Here is a 22,709-nt window from a genome sequence, read left to right as displayed (position 1 = left end):
TTTAATTTTAAATATATCTGAGGCATTTTTAAAAAGAGCTATACAAACATAAATGTGTTTTAAATGAAAATAATCATTTGTTGGCACAACTGTCCCAGGGCAATGCATGTTGAATTATACCATCCCCTTAAAATCAGAAATTTAGATGTGAACATGACAGCTCTTACTTTGCTAGGGAAACCAAAAAAGAGATAGTATACATTGCTAATAATTATTCCACTGGTTTCACCAAATACACAAAGAGTTAGAGCTTGCCTGTCAATGATGCATTGAATTAGAAATCTTTACCTGCAGAGATTTCAAGAAGAGTGGTTGCTTGGAGAAGTTTGTGTCCTCCCCTCTCCCCTGGTGCCCTGGGAGATGATAAGGCTGTGCTCACTTAGCTGACTCTGGAATAAACAACTCTTCCTTTATTTAGAATCTTTCTTAGTCATGGTCTCGTCAAGGAGAAGGCGGTAGAATGCTGCTAATGATTGTATTAAATAGTTGCTTAGCTCAGTGAGAGAGAATGTGGCATTGAATCTCGATCTGTCTCACACACAGGCATGACTGTGTGGTCCTGACAGCATGGGCACTTTGTCACAAACACAGAATCAATCTCATTTCATTGTCACCTGAGGAACAGGAAGAGAGGGTGAACGTCTGCTCAGTGCCTGCTGCATGCCAGATGTCTCAGATATTTCATTCACTTCTCAAAAATGACCTATCAGATGGGCATTATTCCCATTTTACAGCTGAAGAAACTGTAGTCTCAAAAAAACAGAGGTCATGTGCCCATGTTTACTGAGAGAAATGGTGACACAGCGCTGCAGGCCGCTGTCTGTCTGTTGTGGTCACACTTCTGAGGTGGGTTCCTATTTTGGCCTCAGAAGGTTTTCCCGAAGAGAAACTGATGAGCAGGACTAAGACAAACCCAACGTGGATATGAGTGGCTGCCCAAATAAATGGTGGAACGAGCCAAACTTGTGGTTCACATTCCTTGGAATGGGGTAAGAAATGCTTAAAATAGGTTTGTGTGTTTCTCTCAAAATCACCTATGGTGGAATCATGGAGGAAATCGCCAGTACCCGCAGCCTGGATGCAAAAGCACCTGCTAATTAAATGAGCAACGAGAATCTTAAAATATAATGTGCTAATAGTCTCACTGCTCGCAGCGGGATCTCTTTTGTTGGTTATCATGTCACTGACACTTAACACCCTTTCCACCTAAAGAAGGAAGTCTCCCCAGCAGGCACCAGTGGGGTTGACTGCATCCCTAGACTTCTGATTTCTGCTCCTCACACCACCTGCCATGGAGGAGGGAAGCCCTGGCTCCCAGGGCCTGGCTAAAGAAGCACCACCCAGCTGTCCAGGTCCCCCATGGAGCCACAGACAGAGTGATGCGGTCTGAAAATACTCAGCGTTCCCTCCTGTCGTGCGGGGAACAGCACTGAGTGACACACCGCTGCCTGCCCAGCCAAAGGTTCATGATCATATGTACACACAAAAGCCTTCAACCCAAAGCCAGCTCGGCTTCAGCTGAGGAGGGCCTAAGAGTTTGTTTGGGGAACTGCTAAACACTAGGACATTTTAATGCAAAGCCTTCAAGATGCAATGCTGCAGCTCACAAAAAGGATGCGTGCCAGATGATGCTGGGGTGGAGAGTCTGGGGGCCTTGGGGCAGTGCACTGTTTCCAATGTTTCCTAGATGCTGGTTTCCTGATCCTTGAGACGAAGCCTACAAATGAGCCGCCACTGCACCCCCCATCACTAGGCGGTCTTGGGAGCACTACACCTGAGAGTCTAGGAGGTTCCAGCTGCCACCAGCACCCGGGAACCCGGAGAACCCATTCTCCCAGTTCTGTGTCTTCTCCTACAAATGAGTTCTCTGACACCCCAGGAAGTCTTCCAAGCCCCTGCCCAGCACAGCTGGCTGCCACACCCTCAATGCAAGGCTTGGTCGACCTAGAATGAATGCCCAAGAGCTTGCCGCTCGTGGTGTGCTATTGAGCTCTTAGTGTGCTGCCCTGTGGCTTCTGGCCGCTGTCTGGCTGCCCTGCCTTAGGTCTCCCCCGCCCACTTGGCCTCACAGTTCAGACACACATATGTTTGTCAACGGGATGGACATCCTTCTCTACCTGACAAGTGAGGTCCCTAAGGACAGGATTCCATTCACAGCTGCACCTTCAGAACAGGGTCAGGGCTCATCAACAGAGGAATGAATGCACAAGAGCCCATGTGCTCTCAGGGGCCCAACCACCCAGGTGACCAATCTGGGCACCTGAAACCTTCTGCTTTGCCCTATGCTCCAGCTGCCTCTCTGGAAATCCAAACTAAAGGGGGCGGGGGAGGGGGAAACAGCGTCATCTGCTTATTTTGTATTCTCTGTAGCACTGTCTATATTGCTAGGCATAAGGCACTTTTTTGCCAAGTGTATATCCCAAAATAAAACTGCATTCATATGCCGTTTAATAGAAAAAGGACAATGTTTGCCTCAAGAGATGTTATTAATATCATCTTTAGTAGTTACTCTTCTATACACTGACCGTAACAGATCTTGATCTCTAAGAATGAACAGAAGTTAGTAATAAATTCATTAGACATGTACTTCTTACACCTGTAGGAAATTAACTGCCACTCCTAGTAATAGCTAAAAGTGACTATTATCAATTCTGTCTAGTAGATAAGGAGTCTGTATGTTTTGCACCTGACACCCAAACACTGACAAAGCAAAAATACATCCACTCCCAGGAGTGTTGAACACAGCTGCTTTCCTAGGGGAAAGACTGATGTTCCCAGGGCTCATGAATCATTAAAGCTGTTGGCCGATTGAAACACTGAACTGTCAAACTGTTCTTTCAGAGAATGTTCCTTTCACCCACCTTGGCACTGTTCTGCCAACACACATGTGCACCATGTGGAAGAAATCTGCGGGGGCCTGACAGCTGTACACCTGTGTCCTGGGCGCCAGCATACCATGAGCTCTTTTTTTTTTCTGTCTTTTTTGTTGTTGTTGTTATTTGTTTGCTTTTTTTGGTTATTTGTTTGTTTTTCCCCAGCCCTTTTTAGTTTTTATTTTAGGACAGGATCTCACTAAGTTTCTTAGGGCCTCGCTAAGTTGCTGAGGCTGGCTTTGAACTCGCGACCCTCCTGCCTCAGCCTCCTGAGCTGAAGGAACTGCAGGTGTGCACCATCATGCCCACGGCACACACGCTCTTTAAGCAGAACTGTGATCTGCATTCGGATGGCTCTTATTTATGTAACCCTTAGAAACGAATGCTCTCTTTCCCATTAGGTGGCCAGAACTAGGCTCTAAGATCACGGTCAGTGAGTGGTGTGGCCCTTGGCTTCTTTGAAGAAGATGGCACAAACGTTGATTCACTAATTGACTCTAATGAGAAAGCTGCAGGCAGTCTCAAGACTGAGTAAGTGTGAACACTAGAAAGGCCCCTCTGGGCTTACCATGCATTTTTCAGTGTTCTCTCTGGAATAGAAATAGAGAGTATGCAAGAGGCTTCTGTTAGGCTACATTTAAGATCAAATATTTTTTTACTAGTTTAAAATAAAAGTGAAGAATTCAAATAATTTCAAAATGTCTGATCTCCTCCCAATCAAAGTGGAATGCTCAGGTAAAACAGAGAGAAACATGACAGCATGGTTTCTAAGACACTGGGTATCAGTGACAAAGATGCTAGAGGAACACATGGGAGGAAAGCTCTGCGACAATGGCTTACATCAGGACTCATGAGATACAGCATTGAAAACACAACCCATAAATGTAAGCAATGATCAAATTCACTTTGTTGCTACAGTTGGGTCTCCAACTGCCAAAGGCCCCTGTGGTAAGGGCTTGGTCCCCAGCCTGTGGCACAAACAGGAGGTAGTGGAAATTCTGAGAGACGGGGAGGTCTTCAGGTCAATTCAGGTCATTTTTTTTTTAATAAGCCAAAGAGTGGAACAGACACTTCACCAAAGAAGACATAAAGATGGTAAATGAGAATATGAAAAGTCAGAAATGCAAAGTAAAAGCCACAAGGAGACAGCCCCGCACTCTGCTGGAGTGGTCACAACTAAAGGACTCGCCACACTAAGTGTAAGCCAGGGTGTGAGCTGTCTTTGGAAAACACCCCAGCCTTTTCTTTAAAAATGGATATGTACCCACAATACTAACCAGGCATTCCACTGTTTGATGTTCCCCTAAGAAAAGGGAGAGTCTGTGTCTGGGCAAAGACTTGTACATAAATGTTCATCACAGATTTATCTGTGAGGGCCTCAAGCTAGAAACAACTAAGATGTCCATCCACAGGTGACTGAACAAGTGAACTGAGGCTGGGGCTGTGGCTCAGTGGTGGAGCGCTTGCCCAGCATGTGTGAGGCACTGGGTTCTATCCGCCATAGCACATTAAAAAAAACAAATGAATGAAATAAAGGTATATGTCCATGTAGTTAAAAAAAGGATTGTAGGATACACACACCACAGGATAACACTTAGCAAAAACACCACCAACAAAAATCCCAAACCAGAAACTCCCCTGGACTACTGAGGTTTACAGTTGCATGGATGAATTATGCCCAGCGAAAGACGAGCAGGAAAAGATAAAAGGCCCTTCCACGGTACCATTTATATGAAACACTAGGAAACGTAAACTAATCTATGTTAGAAAGCAATGTAGGAAGGAATTGGGAGCAGGAGGCATGAGGAGGGCCTAAACCAAGGAAGGAGAAAACTTTTGGGGTGATGGATATGCTCACTATCTGGATAGTGGTGACCATTTCATGGTTCTACACATATGTCCAATCTTACCAAGTGGTGTGCTCTAAATTTGTTCAGGTTCTTGTATATCAACTATACTTCTATTTTTATAAACCAAAAAGATACTAATTTGCCATGGGAAATTTTACAGTAAATCAACATTTCTGACACAGCCATTTGACAACTCTTCACTGGGTTCCTAACTTGCATCAAGCATTGTGCTGGTGCTAAAAACCAAGTAGCAGAAGAGGTTTCACATGGACCACCGTGGGTGGCCTCTCACTGCAGACACTGTGCCATCCTGCTCAAGGCACACTGATTCAGAAAGGTGTGGAAGAAACAAGTTTTAACTTCTGTTGCAGGCCTCATACTTGCAAATCGCTTTACCATCGTATGTTGTGAGGATGGTTATATGTTAATGTGGATATTGCACGTGTGCCAGCCAAATAAGAGAATGCATAAAGAAAGACCCACAGAGCCCCATTTGAATCTCTCCTAAGAAACATCTTGAAAAATCACAACGAAAGACAATGCATCGGCTGTGATGTGTAGCTCTGTTCAACACCGAATGCGTGAGAAGACGTGGCCACGGTGCCCTGTGCCTTGGGTGTGAGTCATGGAGAACATCGTTGGCCGCGCTCCCCAAAGCCTCACCTACCATCATCTCTGATTTCCAAGATTTTCTGTACTAAACTACACTCTGTAAAGCCCTTTTTAGTAGTAAAAGTACTGATCACTGAATTCACCCTGGAGACAACTCGCCCTATGAGAAATTCAGAGCAGGCAAACGTACATGATATGCGAGAGTCTCAGGGTAAAACACCTGGAAGTGACATTCCTTTCCAATGAACTCTATACCTTTAGCATCACAGAGAGGTGACATTCTACTGACACAAACTCACTTCTAAAGAACAAACCATTATTTCTATAGAAGCACTAGAAGAGTTTTGGTCACCAAGTTTTCCTTCATAGAAAATATTTGAAAACATTTCTTTTCAAATCATATAGGCCGAATATGGACAATAATTTTTCTAAAAGAAAGTATGGAAATTTTACAAATATGCAGAACTATTTTAGCATGACTGCATACCAACGTTCTTTAAGCCAGAGTTAGAAAAGCTGCTTGTAAAGTGAAACAAAAGCATATTTTTCAACGCCACACAAAGCAAGTTATCCAAACCAATATTCTATAGAAAGTGCTAACACACACCCCAACTACATCTTTAATTGATTAAATCCGAAACGACCTCATCATCTATTTTCTGTATTTATATACAAGGAAGAATAATGAATATAGGATTCAAAATTTGGCAAAGATTGAGAGGATCCACACTGGCCCCGTACCATTAATAATGTTTTTGGAAGATTGGGTTATTAGATTAACAGTTATAGAAGAAGATGGACACTATTTATGCAACGTAAGGCAAACATTTTTGTTAACCAAACATTTCCTAAATTGCAAGCAAAAAATGTGAAACTCAATCTGACACCTGTAGCAGATCTGAGGACCTTCCCTGGTCCAGGGCACAGAGCCATATCCTTTGTTATAAATGGGGCTTCTTCCAAAGATTATGCAAAGAAAAATTTCCTTAACCAGATTTTAACTCTTGCTGCCTCTCTCTGAACACTTTACCCTCATTCATCTGAAAGCCCTGAACACTCAGCTGTCTAGATTTGTACCGCGCACGCGTGTGTGTGTATGTGTGTGTCCTTCACTGAAGAGAAACTGAGGGCTGTACTTACGTCATGCATGGAGTCTAGAAGTTTGGTCAGTTGGTAGAACCTCTGCCAGCTCTGCCCAGAGTTGTTGGGACACTTAGTTACCATCTTCCTCAGTTCTTTGATGTAATTTGCCCTCATTTCTTCAAATGCAGCCTGGCTTTTGAGGCCATCCTTTGGAACTGTGTTAAGGAATACAGACATATAAATTGCCAGGATGAAAACAGCTTTAGCATCTTAGCTGATAAATGGCCTTGAATATTTTAAGCTCACATACTGATTACAAGGTTGGATACAAAATCCCAATTATTTGAAATTAATGAATAAATATGGTAGTTACCTACCAGTAAACACTTCCACATATACCTACACAAAAGAAGAAAAATTTTTATGTACCAGGTATGCATTATTACTTTGCTCACTTAATTCTGACACCGACATTAGGATATAACCATTATGTTATTTTCATTCTGTGGATGAGAAAACTGGACCAGCAGTATAATAAATAAATGGTGGAGTAGGATACTGTAGACTGAGGTCTGTCTGTTTTCATTGCCTGTTTCTTAACCGTAACACTACGTGGCTGGTCATCAAGTGCTCTATGAATGTTAACTTGCCAATGCCTCAGAGGCAGGAAAACATATTTTTATTTTTCACAACTGGAAGAACCAACGCCCACATAATCTGGCTGGCATTAGAAAGCAACATCTTTATATTCAAGTTCAAATATCAGATATTCTCAGAAACTGGCCTTCTACCAAGGGAAGGATGCTGCATACCACAGACACTTTCTGCATTCTTTGCTCCAGGACCACCTGACCATGGAGGCTCTGTCATGTGACCTTGCACTGGGTCTGTGTCCTGGTTTGTGATGCAACACCAATAAGGGCTCTACACTCAAGACAAGATTTGAAACTTTTAGAGACTAACACCATGATCACTTTTGTCTTTGGTGAGGTAGAAAATTAAGGATTATGATTTCTTCTTTCCTTTTACATAGCGGCTAGGTTTTATATTGAAACAAAATGAAGTTCACTTAGAAGGATTATATGGGGGCCAGGAATGGGGCTCAGTGGTAGTACCTGGTTCTCGCAAGGCCCTGGGTTCAGTTTCCAGCACTCTCTTCCCCCTTTCCCAAAACAAGACTTAGGGATACAGGACTTCACGCATGTCAAGTGCCCCATGTCCTGCTCTTTCCAGGGCCCAGATCAAGGTACTTTATGGAGAAAGGGTATAAGGGAAGAGGAGGAGATGTCAGGCAGAGTTTTAGTTAAAGGTGTCTCCTCTGACAACCTGCTTACATGTTTGCTTTTCACGATGGCCAACCCGACGGTCATGTTTATGCTTTAACTCTGAAAAATAAGATCACCTAGAGGATTTTTAGGAGATGAAGACCTAAGGAAAATTCATCTTGTGATATTAATATCCTGAGTTTTGGAACTGCTTTTACTTTCATTTCCTAATTACATATTTGCTAATTTTTCATAACTGGAATAAATAATTTCCTCTGGTCATCAGCACTTTAGAATGGCAAAGGACAGTTTCTGAATATTGCATGGGACCCTGGAAGCCAGGCATACTGTTTCCAAATAAACCCTGCTCTCCTAAATAAAGATATGAATTATCTTGCAAATTAACTTCTGCTATTATGTTAATAATCTCCTTGAGTTTCATTGTTGAGGCTTTTGATTTGAAATTTATTTATATCTATTTTTGTAGGGGGAGAAAATCACCCCCTAATAGCAATGATACAAATTCCTGAGGCTGCTGAAGTAATAGCTGTGGTTTTAAAAATCAGACTTTCACATAAAGAGTTAATGCCATCCGTTATGTAACACATAGGTTTTCCTTTCTTGAAATTAAAATCTTGTTTTACAAGTATAATAAAACAACCATGAAGCAGTAGGGTAACAACCAGGAAGTTAATGGTAAAGCTATAGATCCACTTCTGCCAAAATTTTAACTAAAAACTTTCTAAAAGTAATGGAAACTTTGCAAATAACAGCCTTTGCTGCCCATGCAGATTAACATCTTTAAGTTATAAAATCATATAAAGCAAGCCTTTAATTTTTTAATATGGATCTTTATATGGATGAAACCCTATACATTAAAAATTATCTACCATTAAAATAAATAAATTTCCCTACTCTGTTTTAGCATTCTTTGATAGTCAGCTAAGATTAAATATATTTCTGATAGCTGTGTTATCAGAAAGTCTCAAAATTATATCTCTTCAAATATTATCACTTACATCTCACTGCTGTAACTGAAATATATTGTACCAATTTCCCAGCCAGATTTTTTAGAAGTTGAAACAAACCAACAAATAAAGGGAACTTAAGCAAAACCTCATATTTTGGAGGTCTGCCCAGAGTTTCTGAATTTGCTTATTAAATGCAGCGGGGCTGCTGGAAAATCTCCAGAACCTACAGCCTGGAGAAGAGCAAAGACAACTGAGGGACAAGTTGGTCGGCTTTCCTTTGCAAGCATAAAGAGTTTGAGATTCTTTTGATGTCATTTCTAAAAAGTAATAATAATAGAAAACCCTTCCTTGATATGCTGGACTTGAGGTGTACAATTTAACATTCCTCAGTTAGAATGATGTTGGTGCCTTCTGTCACAGACTGGCAAAATGAGCTTACTAAAGCCAGCAGTTCTGTGTGATTCATGAACTTCTTATGTCTCCTGCCTTTTCATTTTGCTTTTACTGCATCTAAAACAAAGCCAGACTTGAAAATACTGAGTTACTTGGGAGCTCTGAAATTAATTCAGGTAGCCTCAAAATGATATCAGAATCTATTAGAGGCTACAAAACTAAATGGACGTAAAAGGATAAGAAACCAATTAAGACTGAGTAGTCAAATTTTACAAAGAATTAGTAGCACGGGCATTTTCAGAAAATACTACTTCACTTACATTCTATCATACACATATGTGTGTATGTATATATGTGTGTGTTTGTATAGGTATGTATGTATGTATCTATACATACATACAAATATATATATTTTCCCCCTTATCAGGAATGACTAATAAAGAGAGCTTGGAAATTGGAGTGAAATCACTTTCACTGAATTTAAAGATTATTTTTCCCAAGTGTGCTCCAGAAAGGATCAATTAGGAATGGGAGAAATCCTAATGGAGACGGCATGGTGACAGAAAGCCTGATTCTGCTCCGTTGACCCTGCAGACAGGGGGTTGCACAGGCCAAGGCTGCAGGAGACGGGGCTGGGTGCAATTAATGAGGAATGGTGGGGCCTGCGGCTAACTGGAGAAAACATGCCCTGCCCAGGGCCATCACATTCAACGAAAACAAAACAAAAGGCCAAAAGCAACCCCAAAAACCTGTGTTGGCCAAACAAAACACAGCTGTGAACTGCTGGCTCCCTCCCTGCCACGGCCATGGGTTTGCCCCTCTGCGGTGGCACTCTGATTCCTTCTGATCCATGCTCTTCCCTGCACCTCAGCCATCAATCAATCAATCAGCCTGAGCTCCTGGCTCCTGGGAGGGTAGGGACAACACCACCAGATATGACGCCCCAAACCCAGGGTCTGACTTCTAATCCACACAGGACACTCAGCTGCCTCTAGTTTGCCAGTTTTAGAATGGGGCTGTCATGGGAGAAGAGGTATCCCTGCAAGAGGGTCCCAAGGAGTTCCTAGGAAGAGAGGGGAAGCTCAACTCAGGAGAAGCTGGGGTCCATGACATATGTGATGGGAAAATATCACACCTGTCAGTAAAGGCACAGAGCTTTATTTATGAAAGAAAGAAAGACACATTCAAGGGAGAATGTGGGCCATCTTGAGAGAGAGAGATGTGTTTTTGGGGTCCTTTTGAAAAGAAACTTGGTGAGGGGTGGGCATGGGAAGATGCCATCAGTCTGATGATCGTGAAATGTTTATGGTGATCAGGCTGATGTGGTCTCCATGATCTGATCAGTAGATGAGTTCGAAGGTCCCCTAAATGATAGGTTTCTCAAAACGTCATCGTCTCTCTTGGCTTTATCTCTTTATTGGTGGGCTGACGGACAGTGAACAGGTGGAATTACAGATTACCCAAGAAATGTTGGAGTGAGGGGCCTGGGAGAGAGACTGGCTGGGAAAGTCTATAGAACTTCTGAATTAAATTTGTATTTCCTTGTCCTTCCTTTGTGTCTCCTTTCTACATTTCCGCCCCTGTCTATCTTACTTCAGGGCTGTCAATGTCCCAGAGCTACTGCAAGCACTGCATTGAGACCACGTGGAGACACCCTGGACAGAGTCAGGTGCTGGACGCAGAGAGGCCTGCTCGTTACCCAGTTGCCCCTGCACCCCTCACCACGCCCTGGCCTGGCTCCCGCTCCCACAGACCTCGTCTTTCTCTGCTAGAAATAACGCACCCTCTGACCCATTCCATCAGGCTGCCTGGGCCTATTTCTTCCAGAGGACTCTGCAGAAGACTGTCCCTCTCCAAGTCCCTGGCGCCCCGGCTGTGAACTGCATGAACTGGACGGTCTCTTCTCTTCACACTCGATGCCCTCTCCTCTGAAGGCCATGACACTCACAGCGGCGCCCTTGCTGACACCCAGGACATTTCTGTTACCTCAGAGGCAACAGCACTTGGCTCAGAGCGGTCCTCTCCATACTGTCCCCTGGGCCTCGCCCTGGTCTCATGTGAACTTCCTCAAATTCTTTCCCTTCTGTTTGTAAAGCCCTTGTGTCATTGTCTGAGGAATAAGTGCCCCATGTCCTCGCCAAGGCTAATCCTGTCCCCCCGTCTGCCCTGCCACCTCATGCTATCGACTTTCTCTTCTCCTACTTGGTTCCAGAAGCCTAAAAAAGCTTCCTGTCAATCTGCAAGTCGCTGGCCACCTGGCACCTGTCTGAGGCCTGATGGTCAACTCCCATAGCCTCTCGAGACGTTCTCAGTTTTCTCTGTGCAAGCCACACAGTTAGTCATACCCCTTCTGGGAATGCTCGGCTGGCTCCTGGCGTCCAGTTCTGTATCGTCCCAGTAGCCGACCTCTGTGACAGTCTGTCTCTGTCCCTTCAGACACTGCCATAACTTCTACCAAAGCTTAATAGGCTCTTTCCTTTTCTTTATGCCATGGCCAGCCCCATGAAACTTTTGAGTTTCAACTATGATTTTTTATGAGCATGATTTATATTTCAAATTTGTCTTCTAAGTTCCAGTCCCCAATTTTCCCCATCTTCCGGCCATCTCTATCAGGATACAGAATTGACATCAATAAACTAACCCATCAAAAAACAGAACTTGTTTTACATTCTACAAAATCTTCTCCAAGTCCTAACATGTATTTCTATGAGTGGCTTTACTGTCACAGTGGTCATTTTGCTGTGACTAAACTTGTGTGTCACTTCTGCACTTGATCTTAGCCAAAAGGCCGAGAAGCGATGTGTGTGTCACTTCTGACCGACACCACTTTCACTCCCCCTTTTCATCAGCCGCCAAGGCCAACTCTGCCCTGTTTCCTGAATGCACTTGTTCTTGTCCATCATACGACCAATCAAGGCAGGCCTAGGTGGCCACAGCCTCCCATCAGGTCCCTGATCTTCCAGTCAGGCTAAGTTCTCTGCCTGTCTTTGCCTCCCCTTCCCCTTTAATCCATTCTATCACTAGCTACATCTTCATGAAGCCATGAAGCTTTGATCCTGCTGCCCTGCTGCTCAGGAGCCTTCGGTATTGCATTACTTTTGCCTGATGCAATCTGGATTTCCTCAACAGGCACCGGATGATCTGGTCCAATCCCCTTCCCAACCTTATTCCTAGTACCCCCCACCCCAACATAATCTGATGTAACTTGAAAAATTAAACGAATGCATATGTATGTAAAAGAAAAATTTAAAAATTAAGAGGCAAGGAAACCTTCCTCCCCTGAAACTAGTACCATTGCTCATATAGTACCTGTCCCATGTCCACACTCCCACTGTCTGATAACAATATCATGTGGTTCATACCCAATCTATAAACCTTACAAAGTCCTCCAAGATCCATAACTTTCACCAAAGTTTAATAGGCTCTTTCCTTTTCTTAGTGCCCTGTCTCCCTGAAACCCAGAGCTTCCCTGCCCCTTTTCTCTACCACAGGACATCACCATTTGCCACAGTGTGTTAGAGTTATCTTTAGATGCGTCTTACAGGTAAGCTTCCTGAGGGTAGAGACAGACAGTTGTGTCATTCATTCCTGTGTTTCCCAAATTGCCCAATCCTACCACACACACAATGGACACTTAATAAATATTTAGTGGCCGAGTGAATGAAATAGTGGTATGTTCTTTCATGTGTACACAGGTTCATACCCAACAGTAACTTAGTTCATCCAAGGCCAAAGCCCTCCACACATCTCTTCAACATCATCATCAGTATTGGTACCAACTATATGAATACTATAGGTGGACTACTCGGCTACAGGGAAGATGATCTGACAATGTAGAAAAAGTGCCAGGGTGGACATCGCTATACCTGTGCTTAGTAGCAGCAAAACTTTCATTATGGTGTATTCTTCAAAGGTAAGCTGCAGGCGCACGAACTGAAGGCTGATCTGGTGCATCCCCTGGCACAGTTCATACATGGCAGACTGATGCATCTTCTCTCTGCAAAGAAAAAGCAGCAAATGTCTGAGGACACAAGGTGCATTAGGAGACCCAGACTGGTGGCTGCAGCAGCTTACTAAGAGACCCGAGTCAGAAATTTCCTTTTGGCTTCAGCATGGCGCTGATGTGTACTTTAAAGACACATAGATGCCTTTCAGAGGAACTGGGCAATGGCGTCTAGACTGATGCTGCTGTTCCACTTCCTAGCACCTGGTGAGGATGTGAAAAGCATGGAAGACAACAGGATCCAGAGTGTTCCAGGACTTTACTTTATGTTCAGAATAACACTAACTGATGATGGTTTGTGTTATAGTGAGATAGATCATCCAGAAAGCAGAGAAACTGCTGTGATGGGGAGCGAGGACCTTAGACTCGTGTTCCTTTTTGGCCCCAGGCACAAAGCACTCACCGTGAGTCCACAGCACTTGTGTACAGAACCGGGCTAGAGACTACGAACCGAGGATGGGGACGATTTCCTTACTGGGGTCATGGAATATGTTCATTAACTATTTGTAGTAGCATGTTTGACAATAGAAATCAAACAGAATATAAAAAGGTGAGAGCCCCAGGAAGACTCACTGTGATAGAGAAAGTGCTACGTGGAGTTTGGCACCATGTAGACAAACGCTGTCCCACATGCAGTCCACCGGTCCCCTCCCCCCACCATCTGAATGTTTTCATAAAACACCCATCACATGACCACAGAAGCCACCCTTCTCTTTCCTTGAGAAGTAAGTAGAACATTACTTTGTCTTTTAGATGTTTTCCTTCAGAGTAAAACCTATTGGAAGGCCCTGGGCTAATTACTGGTTCACAAGGAAAAGATTGTGAAAATGAAGAGGAGACTCTTGGGAACCATGGAAGGGGACTTGGCAGGTCAAAGAAATGGAAAAAGTCAAGGCCAGGGCAGCTGGTGCTTGAGCAGGATGCCCGAGAGCTGTCTGCAGGGAAGCAGCACTGCGGTAGCTCTTTCAGCTTGCGTCCTGGGCTCCCCTAGAGTGGCAGGAATCTCTTGCAACTCAACACTGAATGCCACTTAGAAGAAACCCATAATAGAGCACAACACATTTCGCTTTGGATCATTATCATATTTCTTTCCTCTCAAGCCAGAAGAAACTGTGTTCCCCCCCCCCCCAATATCAGGGGTTAAGCTCAGGGGCACTAGGCCACTGAGCCACATCCCCAGCCCTATTTTGTATTTTATTTAGAGACAGGGTCTCACTGAGTTGCTTAGTGCCTCGCTGTTGCTGAGGCTGGCTTTGAACTTACGATGCTCCTATCTCAGTCTCCCAAGCCGCTGGGATTATAGGCACATGCCACCACGCCTGGTTTAGAAACTGTTTTTAAATTAAGAATATATCCCCACTCCCACACACCTACAGAAGCCCACAGATCTACCACCCCGAATTAACCATGTGAACAAATGCTAATATTGTTCCCATATTTGCTTCAGAGTTTTAAAAATTCAACATGGCCGAGTTGAGCTCAGCCCACTTGGTCTTCCTCCCTGATCTTGCCCATCCTTTTCTCATTCAAGAAGGGAACCAACCAGTTGGGGGAAATTATCTTCTCTTCTCAGATATGCACATTTCACTACACATGCATGTGTCCATAAAAGCAGCTTAGAATACAGTGTTTTATGGAAATGTGACGTTAGACACACACATCCTTCTGTGACTTATTTTTATTGAATGTGTAATTTTGAGGTGTATCTATTTGATCCAGGTAACCCTTAATTCATTTTAGTTGCCTTAAGCTTTGTCTGAATGTATCACAGCTTACATATTCATTCCACTATAGAGGGACACTCGAGCTCCTTCCTCCTTGTGGCTGTTACAAGTAATATCCAAGGAATATCCTCATGTGCGTACATAGGACAGAGCCAGAAAACGAAGGTGGGTTGTGTTCTGTGCACATCTGCTGCTCCCCTTCCCACTAGGAAGGCCCTGGGGGGGGGGGTCCTTTATTCCCCTTCTCACAATGCTTGCCATCATCCAATGCGTCTGATGGGCGAAGGGGTTGAAAGGGTGACCCATGGTTGCTTTGATTTCATTTCCATTGTCACTAGTAGGTTCAACATTTTTTTCCCTAATGTTTACTGACCATTTAGGTTTCTTCTTTGGTGATGTTTCTTCATATCTGTACTCATTTAATTTTAAGTTTTATTCCCCCTTCTATCTAGGTAACACCATCTTTGTTTTTTATTTTTTAATTTTTTTTTAAGAGTCTCCCTAAGTAGCCCAGGCTGGTCCAGAATCTCTGGGCTCAATCCACACTCCTGCCCCAACCTCCCAAAGAGCCGGGACCTCAGGTGTGGGCTACCATGCCTAGCTCCTGGTTTTAGTCTTTTTTTCCTTAAAAATTTTGTCTGGGGGCTGTGGTTGTGGGTGGCTCAGCCGTAGTGTACTAGCCTGGTGTGAGTGAAGCACTGGCTTCGATTCTCAGAACCATATGTAAATAAATAAAATAAAGGTCTATCAACTACTAAAAAAATATTAATTTTTTTGTCTGATCTTAATGTCTTCCTCCCTCTCTCCATTCTTTCTCTAAAACTTGTCTAATATCTCCTGCATCATTTTTTAATCCCTTAGTTTTAAACTTCCCATGTGTGTCTTCTAAATAGTAAAAAGCTGAATTTAAAAAAAAAATCTGAGTCTTTTGCTTTTTTAAAAAATATTTTTAGTTTTAGAGTCTCTCACTTTTAATAGCCCAGTTTAATCTGTTTTCGTTGATCATGATTATTGTTATGACGTTTCCTGCCATTTTAACATTCTCCCCATTCCTCTTCGCTTCTCTTTTTGTACTTTTATTGGGATTGATCCAGCTTTTGAACCCACCCTCCTTACCCCTATACTAGATTTGGAAGGTATATATTCTAATTTCACACCCCAAAATGATTATTCCTAAAGTGAGAATTTGCTTAAAATCTAAAGTTAAGAATCTAAAGCTAGTCATTAGCTTTCCCATCAGAAACCACTGAGAATGCTTCATTCCTGCTCAACTGCTTCCCTTCTTCCACAGGCTCTTCTCCAAGCACTTACAGTTCAACTGGTTTTCAAACCACCACTGAAATTGGCTTGTCCCTCTTCCACCTGGACATGCCCTGTTTACTGACACTTATCAAAGTGTTTCTTTCTTTTTAATCTTTTCACATACATATATTTTGTTTATATATGCATTGTAATTCTTAGTACATGTATAGAGCTCAATTTTTCATATCTCTGGTTGTATACATAGTATACTCACACCAATTCACGTCCTCTTCCATGTACTTTGGATAATAATGATCATCACATTCCACCATCATTAATTACCCCATGCCCTCTCCCTTCCCCTCCCTCTCCTCTGCCCTACATAGTGCGTCTATTTCTCCCATGCTCCTGCTCCCTATCCCACTATGAATCAGCCTCCTTATATCAAAGAAAACATTTGGCATTTGTTTTTTGGGGGATTGGCTAACTTCACTTAGCATTATCTTCTCTAACTCCATCCATTTACCTGCAAATGCCATGATTTATTCTCTTTTATTGCTGAGTAATATTCCATTGTGTACATATACCACATTTTTTTCTATCCATTCATCGATTGAAGGGCATTTAGGCTGGTTCTACAATTTTTGACCTGTGTCACTTCTTATGCCTTATTCCTTACTTCTGGGTTCGATTTCTGACTTATTAAGGAATACATTTTAGTAATTCTTTTAGCAGTAGTTAGTTGCTGAAGGAAGTTCAAGTTTTTAAGTCTTAATTTATCTGAAGATGTCTTTATTTCACCTTGATTCTTACAAGACAGTTTTAAAAGCTCAGCAGGTAATCTTCCTCAAGTACTTTGAGGAGAATATTCTGCTACACCTGGGCCTTAACTGTGGTTTTGGAAGTTTCCAGTTAATCCATCTCCCATAGGTCACCTGAATTTTCTCCTTGGTAGCCCCACCCCCTTTATTTATCTGATGCCTACAGTTTTGTAATGATGTACTTAGAGGCAGACTAATTTTTTATTAGATTTTTTTTCTTTTCTGTTCTGAAATATCCTCGCCATTGCTTCTTCAGATGTCACCCTTATCCCATTCTTGTCACCCTTCCTTTCTGACATCTCTTAGCTACCGTTGTGCTGGACCTTCTCGCTCTGTCTGCCACATGGACCTCTCTTTCATCTTTCCTATCTACTTAGATCTCTGTTCTGCTTTCTAGGTGATTTTCCAATCAAACTTTTTTCTTTAGGTCTAATCCACAGTTTTATGTCTATGATATTTTAATGAATGGAAATATTGTTCATGTCAAAGAACTTAGTAATGCTCTATTTAGTTCTTTCTCGAGTTTTTTTTTTCTTTTTCTTTTTTGTTATTTTCCACAGGAGTCTTCTTTCTTATGGTTATTATATGTCCTCCACATCTCTAGATATTTTAAACATATTTTATTTTATAGTGCCTTTCAGATTTTTTTAATTCATGTTTTGGGAATGCAAATATGCATGTCTAAGGTGCATTCTTTGGGCATATATTGTCTCCTGGGTAAACCCCATGGGTAATGGGGCTTGTGGAGGAGACGAGCATTTCACTTGTTCTGGCCCAGTCTTGATGCTAATTTATCAGCTGAAAGGCTTTTGTAAGACTCCTGTAGTTTAAATTTAGACGTCACACTTGATGTGGTACAGGCTTGTTTCTTATTTCTTTCAGCTTCCTGCCATGTCCCTGGGCTGGCTGATGGGTTGAGTTTTACTGTCCTTGTTAGTAGACACTGAAATCTCTGCAGAGCCCCGAGTTCATGCAAGAGGCCCAGTTTGAGGTCCAAAATTTGCAGAACGTAAGCCCTTGCTCTGATTTCCTGTTTGTGTTATAATGCCCGACAGGAAAGCACATATCTGCATACTACAGTGTGCAGGCCAACTACAGCCTCAGTTCTATGTTAAACCATGCTGGCTATGAATTCCCTGTTCTTGCACTTTTTTTTTTTCCAAAGCTGGTCATGTACCTAAGACTTTTATTCTCAAAGCAAAACTTCTATGTGTTTTGAGACGGGGAAAAAAATGGCTCAGTTTAGTTCCATCATTCTGACTGCTAATGACAAGCTTCCTAAAGGCAGGATCTATGTCCAACTATGTTAAATGTCCAAAAGTATAGGACAGACAAGCCCTAAGTGTCAATTTTTGCTCTAAAAGTATTTCATGAATGAATGCGAAAGAGGAAAAAGCACAGATAAGAAGACAATGAACTGAAAAAATGAAAATTTGCATATGATGGCAAAAATTAAGCAAGATAATACTGGTGTTTACAGAGGATAAGATTACCAACTGGCCCGGAAATTAGATACAGCATTTGTGAAGTTCCCCAAAAGTTTCTGAGAGAGAGAAACAGACTTTTCAATGGAGATAATGCAGAATTAGGATGCCCCTGGGGCATAGCACATCATGCATCTGACACTGCACTCATATGCATTTGATTTCTTAACCTGCCTCAGGTCAGAGGCAGAAAAGGTATCCTTGGCTTTACCACAGCAGGGCCTACTGATATACTGACCATCAGCTCTCCACACACTGGCTTGCTGGCCCTGTGATGGTGTAACTCCCAAGATTTTATCCTATGTAAAATGGGAATACTACTACTAATTCTAATCTTGCAGGGATATAGGAACCCACTACTGGAAGTTCTTACAAAGTATTGCATGAATGCTACCATTTTCTTTTAAGAAAAAGCATACTGGAGAGAATTAAAATCATCTTGAGGGACCAATGAGAAATGAGCCAAGAAAGCATCAAATTCTTAAAATGACTTTCATGAAAATAATATTTTATTATTATTATTTCTATATATAGGAAGATGAAGCAAGGCAAAAGCCAGAGATAAGGCAAATGTTGAGAGGTGGAAGTGCCTTGCCTAATGCCGAACAGGAGAACTAAACACCTCCTTATTCAAGTGTGTGCTACCGAAGTGTGTGCACAAAACATTCAACCAGATTAAAGGTAAGAGATAGACTCAGATTCTACCTGAAAACAGATTAGACCGTTCAAGTGTGAAAAAACACCTAAAGAAAGCACTTTGTGCTACTTTACTAAGAACAGCATCTCTTTTAACTCTTTGTTGACTTATAGCCCGAATCCAAGTCACCTCCCAATCTTTGAAGCTGTCATTTATGTCTTGCCTACATACACAGGAGCTGTATTTCCCCTTGCTGATTCTCACAACGACTATGAGGAGGGGTCCTCATGTTCATGATGGGGAATTTTACACCTGAGGAAGCCAGTATCCAAATCCCAGGTATTTTACTTCAAGACCTCTCCATGCTGCTGGCCCAAGTAATAGTTTTCTGCCTTTTTTTTTTGGTACTAGGGATTGAGCCACACCCCAAGCCCTATTTTGTATTTTGTTTAGAGACAGTATCTTACTGAGTTGCTTAGTGCGTTGCTTTTGCTGAGGCCGAATTTGAACTTGTGATCCTCCTGCTTCAGCCTCCTGAGCCGCTAGGATTGTAGGCATGCACCACAGTGTCTGGCCAGCTTTCTGATCTTTGCTCCAGTCATCCAACTATAAAGAGATGTTCAGTCCCACAAAGGTTTTGCTATTATATTCACTCATTTGTTTATCCTGAACTCTCTATTATATGGTTAGAGCTCATGTTTTCAAATTCCATTGCTGTTCCCAATTGCATGAAATTAAGCTCTTTAAACGAGGAGTACTGAGTATGTAATACAGTTTGAAATTTCAAGAATATAGGCCATTTTGAAAACACATTTTACATCACATCATTTTTGCACAATTAGATTAAATGTACAGAAATGTACATTCAAAGAAGCTGAAGCAAGGATGATCTTTTCGGCCTGGTACTTGTATTAATGTTGCAATATTACTTTGCAGAAATACTCTGCTGTGTGCTTTTATTCATTTCATAATTTTACCTCATTTGGAACAGAATACTGTGAAAATATACTTGGCTACTTTGGAAATGAGAAACAAATTCATACAAGGCTTCTGAAAAACAAAAGTAAATGCATGACCAAAGTTAACCTTGAACAGTGGACTTAATAAATAAAGGTGGCAAGAGAGTGTTAAGGTGGCCTTCAAAGCTGAGTAACAGACAGTTCCTCCTCTTTCCTGCTGGACCATAGGTGCTAATATTCTTGCATGTATCATCTATTTCTAAACATCTTCCCATCTGTGGGAACAGAATAAACTCTAATTTGTAAATAAATACAAACACCAGAGTGGGCACATGGACCCAGCTCCAATTTTAAGGAGCTTAGGTTAAAATCGATGAAAAACAACAGCTTTAACATATTTTTAAAGAAATATTTCAACAGTTTGGTAAACTTGAAATTTTCTCAAACTAGGAAACCAAATACATTTGTAGCTACAACTTCATCTGGTCCTATCTCAGAACGTCCACTTCACTAAATAAAATCATATGGTCATTTGGAAATAGTTTTAAACTATTAAATTAAAATAACTTCTCCAAATTTGATTCCTCTTGGACTAAAAGTATATACTCAGAGTTAACAAAAACATTTTCCCCCCTTGCTTCTGAGAGGCTCAGAAGTTAGACAATGTTAGAAATAGAGCTTGTTCACATAAGAATAGCAGGAATTGGAAAAAGGCCCTTTACATTCAGAGTGGGCAGAACATTCCTGATTAAATGATTTGTATCCTAGTTGCCTGCTTTTAACTTGGTATCTAAACCATCTGAATACCTTTTGTATTTACACAACTCATGCGAGATAGCCTTCATTAGATGTCAACAGCGTTGCCCTATTTTACATTATGAGAGCAATCACTGAACTTACTGACCAACAGAACACTCCTGTTTTGGAATTCAGGTGCTGGCTTACATTACTAAAATAAAAACCAATCAAAAAGCTTAGTCATTCTGCTATCTGGAGGTCCATCTGCAAACAGCTGATGGGGAAATCATTGCCTCATAAATGCAACCCCAGAATCATGTTCATGTTCTACTCCGATACAAGTAGGTAGAGAACTGATAAGCCCAGACTACAAAACATTGCCAGCTATGGAACTTAAGAGCTCTGTGTTAGTCTGAACTGGGGAGGCAAGAGGTGGGAATGGGGAATTGTTGATTATTACGCACAGAACTGCAGTTTTACTATATTTTTTCTTTTTCTATTTAAAAAATGTTTTTAAATTTGTTCTAATCAGTTATATATGATAGTAGAATGTATTTGACCACATTGTACACAAATGGAGCACAACTTCTACTTCCTCTGGCTGAACATGGTAAATCACACTGGTAGTGTAATCATACATTTATGTAATAATGTCCATCACCAAAAGAGAATTAGTGCATGTGCCAATTGCACATGGCATCTAGCCCTTTACTGTCCTTCCCGTCTCCAAACCCTCCGGTTTGAATAAGTTCTGGAAATGGGCTGCAAGACCGTGTGATCATACTTGATACTACTGAACTGTGTTCTTCAAAAGGGTTATGAAGGTCAATTTTATTATATACTTTATCACTACTAAAAAACTTTTGAAAATTAAAAAAAAAAAAATCTCTGCAGCCCATGATCTTACTTGCTACACTTTGATAGAGACCAGGAAGCTCAAATTTGGGTTTAATTACGTAACTTAGGGTTCAGGCACTTCATTCTTCTTTCTCTTATAATATTTGAAATATGCCTTCTCTCCTAATTTTTATAACTTCCCTTTTGTCCTTTTGTGTCTTGACAGATGTTTAGTCTTATTGTATCTGTGCTTTTATTTCTAAGCTGCACTCAATGCTGTTTGAAAGCAGGAAGGGGAGAAATTCTTTAAAAAAACCATGATTTCAAAAGGTCACTGAGAAAGAGTTCCTCAAAGACCCTTCTGTTGCAGGGCTGGTGTCCTCCAAGGGACAAGAAAACAGAATTACCTTCACTACTCCTTTCTCTTTCCCCAAATTCACATTTAATAAACATGATCCTTTAACACTGGCTGATTTTATAAATGCCAAAGCACAAGAGGTTCCCATCTCTTCCACCCATGGAGTCTACAGAAAGTCCACTGGTGTTTTGTTCTGAAGATCCTTTAGCAATTCAGCACTAAACTGTCACTCATCAACTGAACGGCTTTTGGTGCAAAAGACATCACTTCATCAGGAGGAAACTACAAAAAGAAGACTTTGAAACTAGCCCTTGGATTAAACATTAAGCAACTCTCATCACTGTGTTCTATGTCCTTTTTTTAATGGTACTGGGGATTGAAGTTGGGGTGTTCTTCCACTTAATACATCCTAAGTCCTTTTTATTTTTTGAGATAGGATCTAAGTTGCTGAGGCTGGCCTTGAACTTGTGATCCTCCTGATTCAGTCTCCCAATTTGCTGGGATTACAGGTGTGCACTATGATGCCTGGTGCTGTGTCCCTCTTTCTGTGAACATTTTTATGAGGCACATAGGCCCATAATTACCTGAGTGGTAAACAGATATCTAGTAGGAACAGGAAATTGGTTAATTCAATGGATTTCACAGACTTTAAGCTGTTATTTTTTTCCTTTGCAGATATAAATGAAATGAAGCAATGCTTAATGAGGGTTGAGCTTCCTCAAGTCTCTGGACCCTTGGAGAGGAGGCCTGTCAATAGCATGTTTGCTAACATGCTATTTATTTCAATAAATCGCCTCTAGGAATGTGTGCGTTACATTTTCATAATGTAAGCAGCCATCCTGTCAGTCTTACAAGAGAG

At 41.7% G+C, this 22,709-nt stretch overlaps 1 protein-coding gene across 2 annotated transcripts in view; it reads right to left on the bottom strand.

The window, feature by feature from the left end:
- Nr3c2 (nuclear receptor subfamily 3 group C member 2) overlaps positions 1-22,709 on the bottom strand; it is a 322,521-nt gene that overhangs the window by 24,339 nt on the left and 275,473 nt on the right. For both annotated transcript variants that reach the window (XM_058583936.1, XM_046458919.2), the window contains exons 7-8: positions 12,914-13,044; positions 6,476-6,633 (exon numbers count right to left, since the gene is read on the bottom strand). In XM_058583936.1, the coding sequence (XP_058439919.1) occupies positions 6,476-6,633; positions 12,914-13,044 (289 nt within the window). The remainder of the gene's footprint in view (positions 1-6,475; positions 6,634-12,913; positions 13,045-22,709) is intronic.

Source organism: Marmota monax, unplaced genomic scaffold, assembly GCF_021218885.2.
Source record: "Marmota monax isolate L192 unplaced genomic scaffold, Marmota_monax_Labrador192_F-V1.1 WCK01_AAM20220418_F8-fsc00002, whole genome shotgun sequence".
NCBI lineage: Eukaryota > Metazoa > Chordata > Mammalia > Rodentia > Sciuridae > Marmota > Marmota monax.
This window is presented reverse-complemented; position numbering and strand designations above follow the sequence as displayed.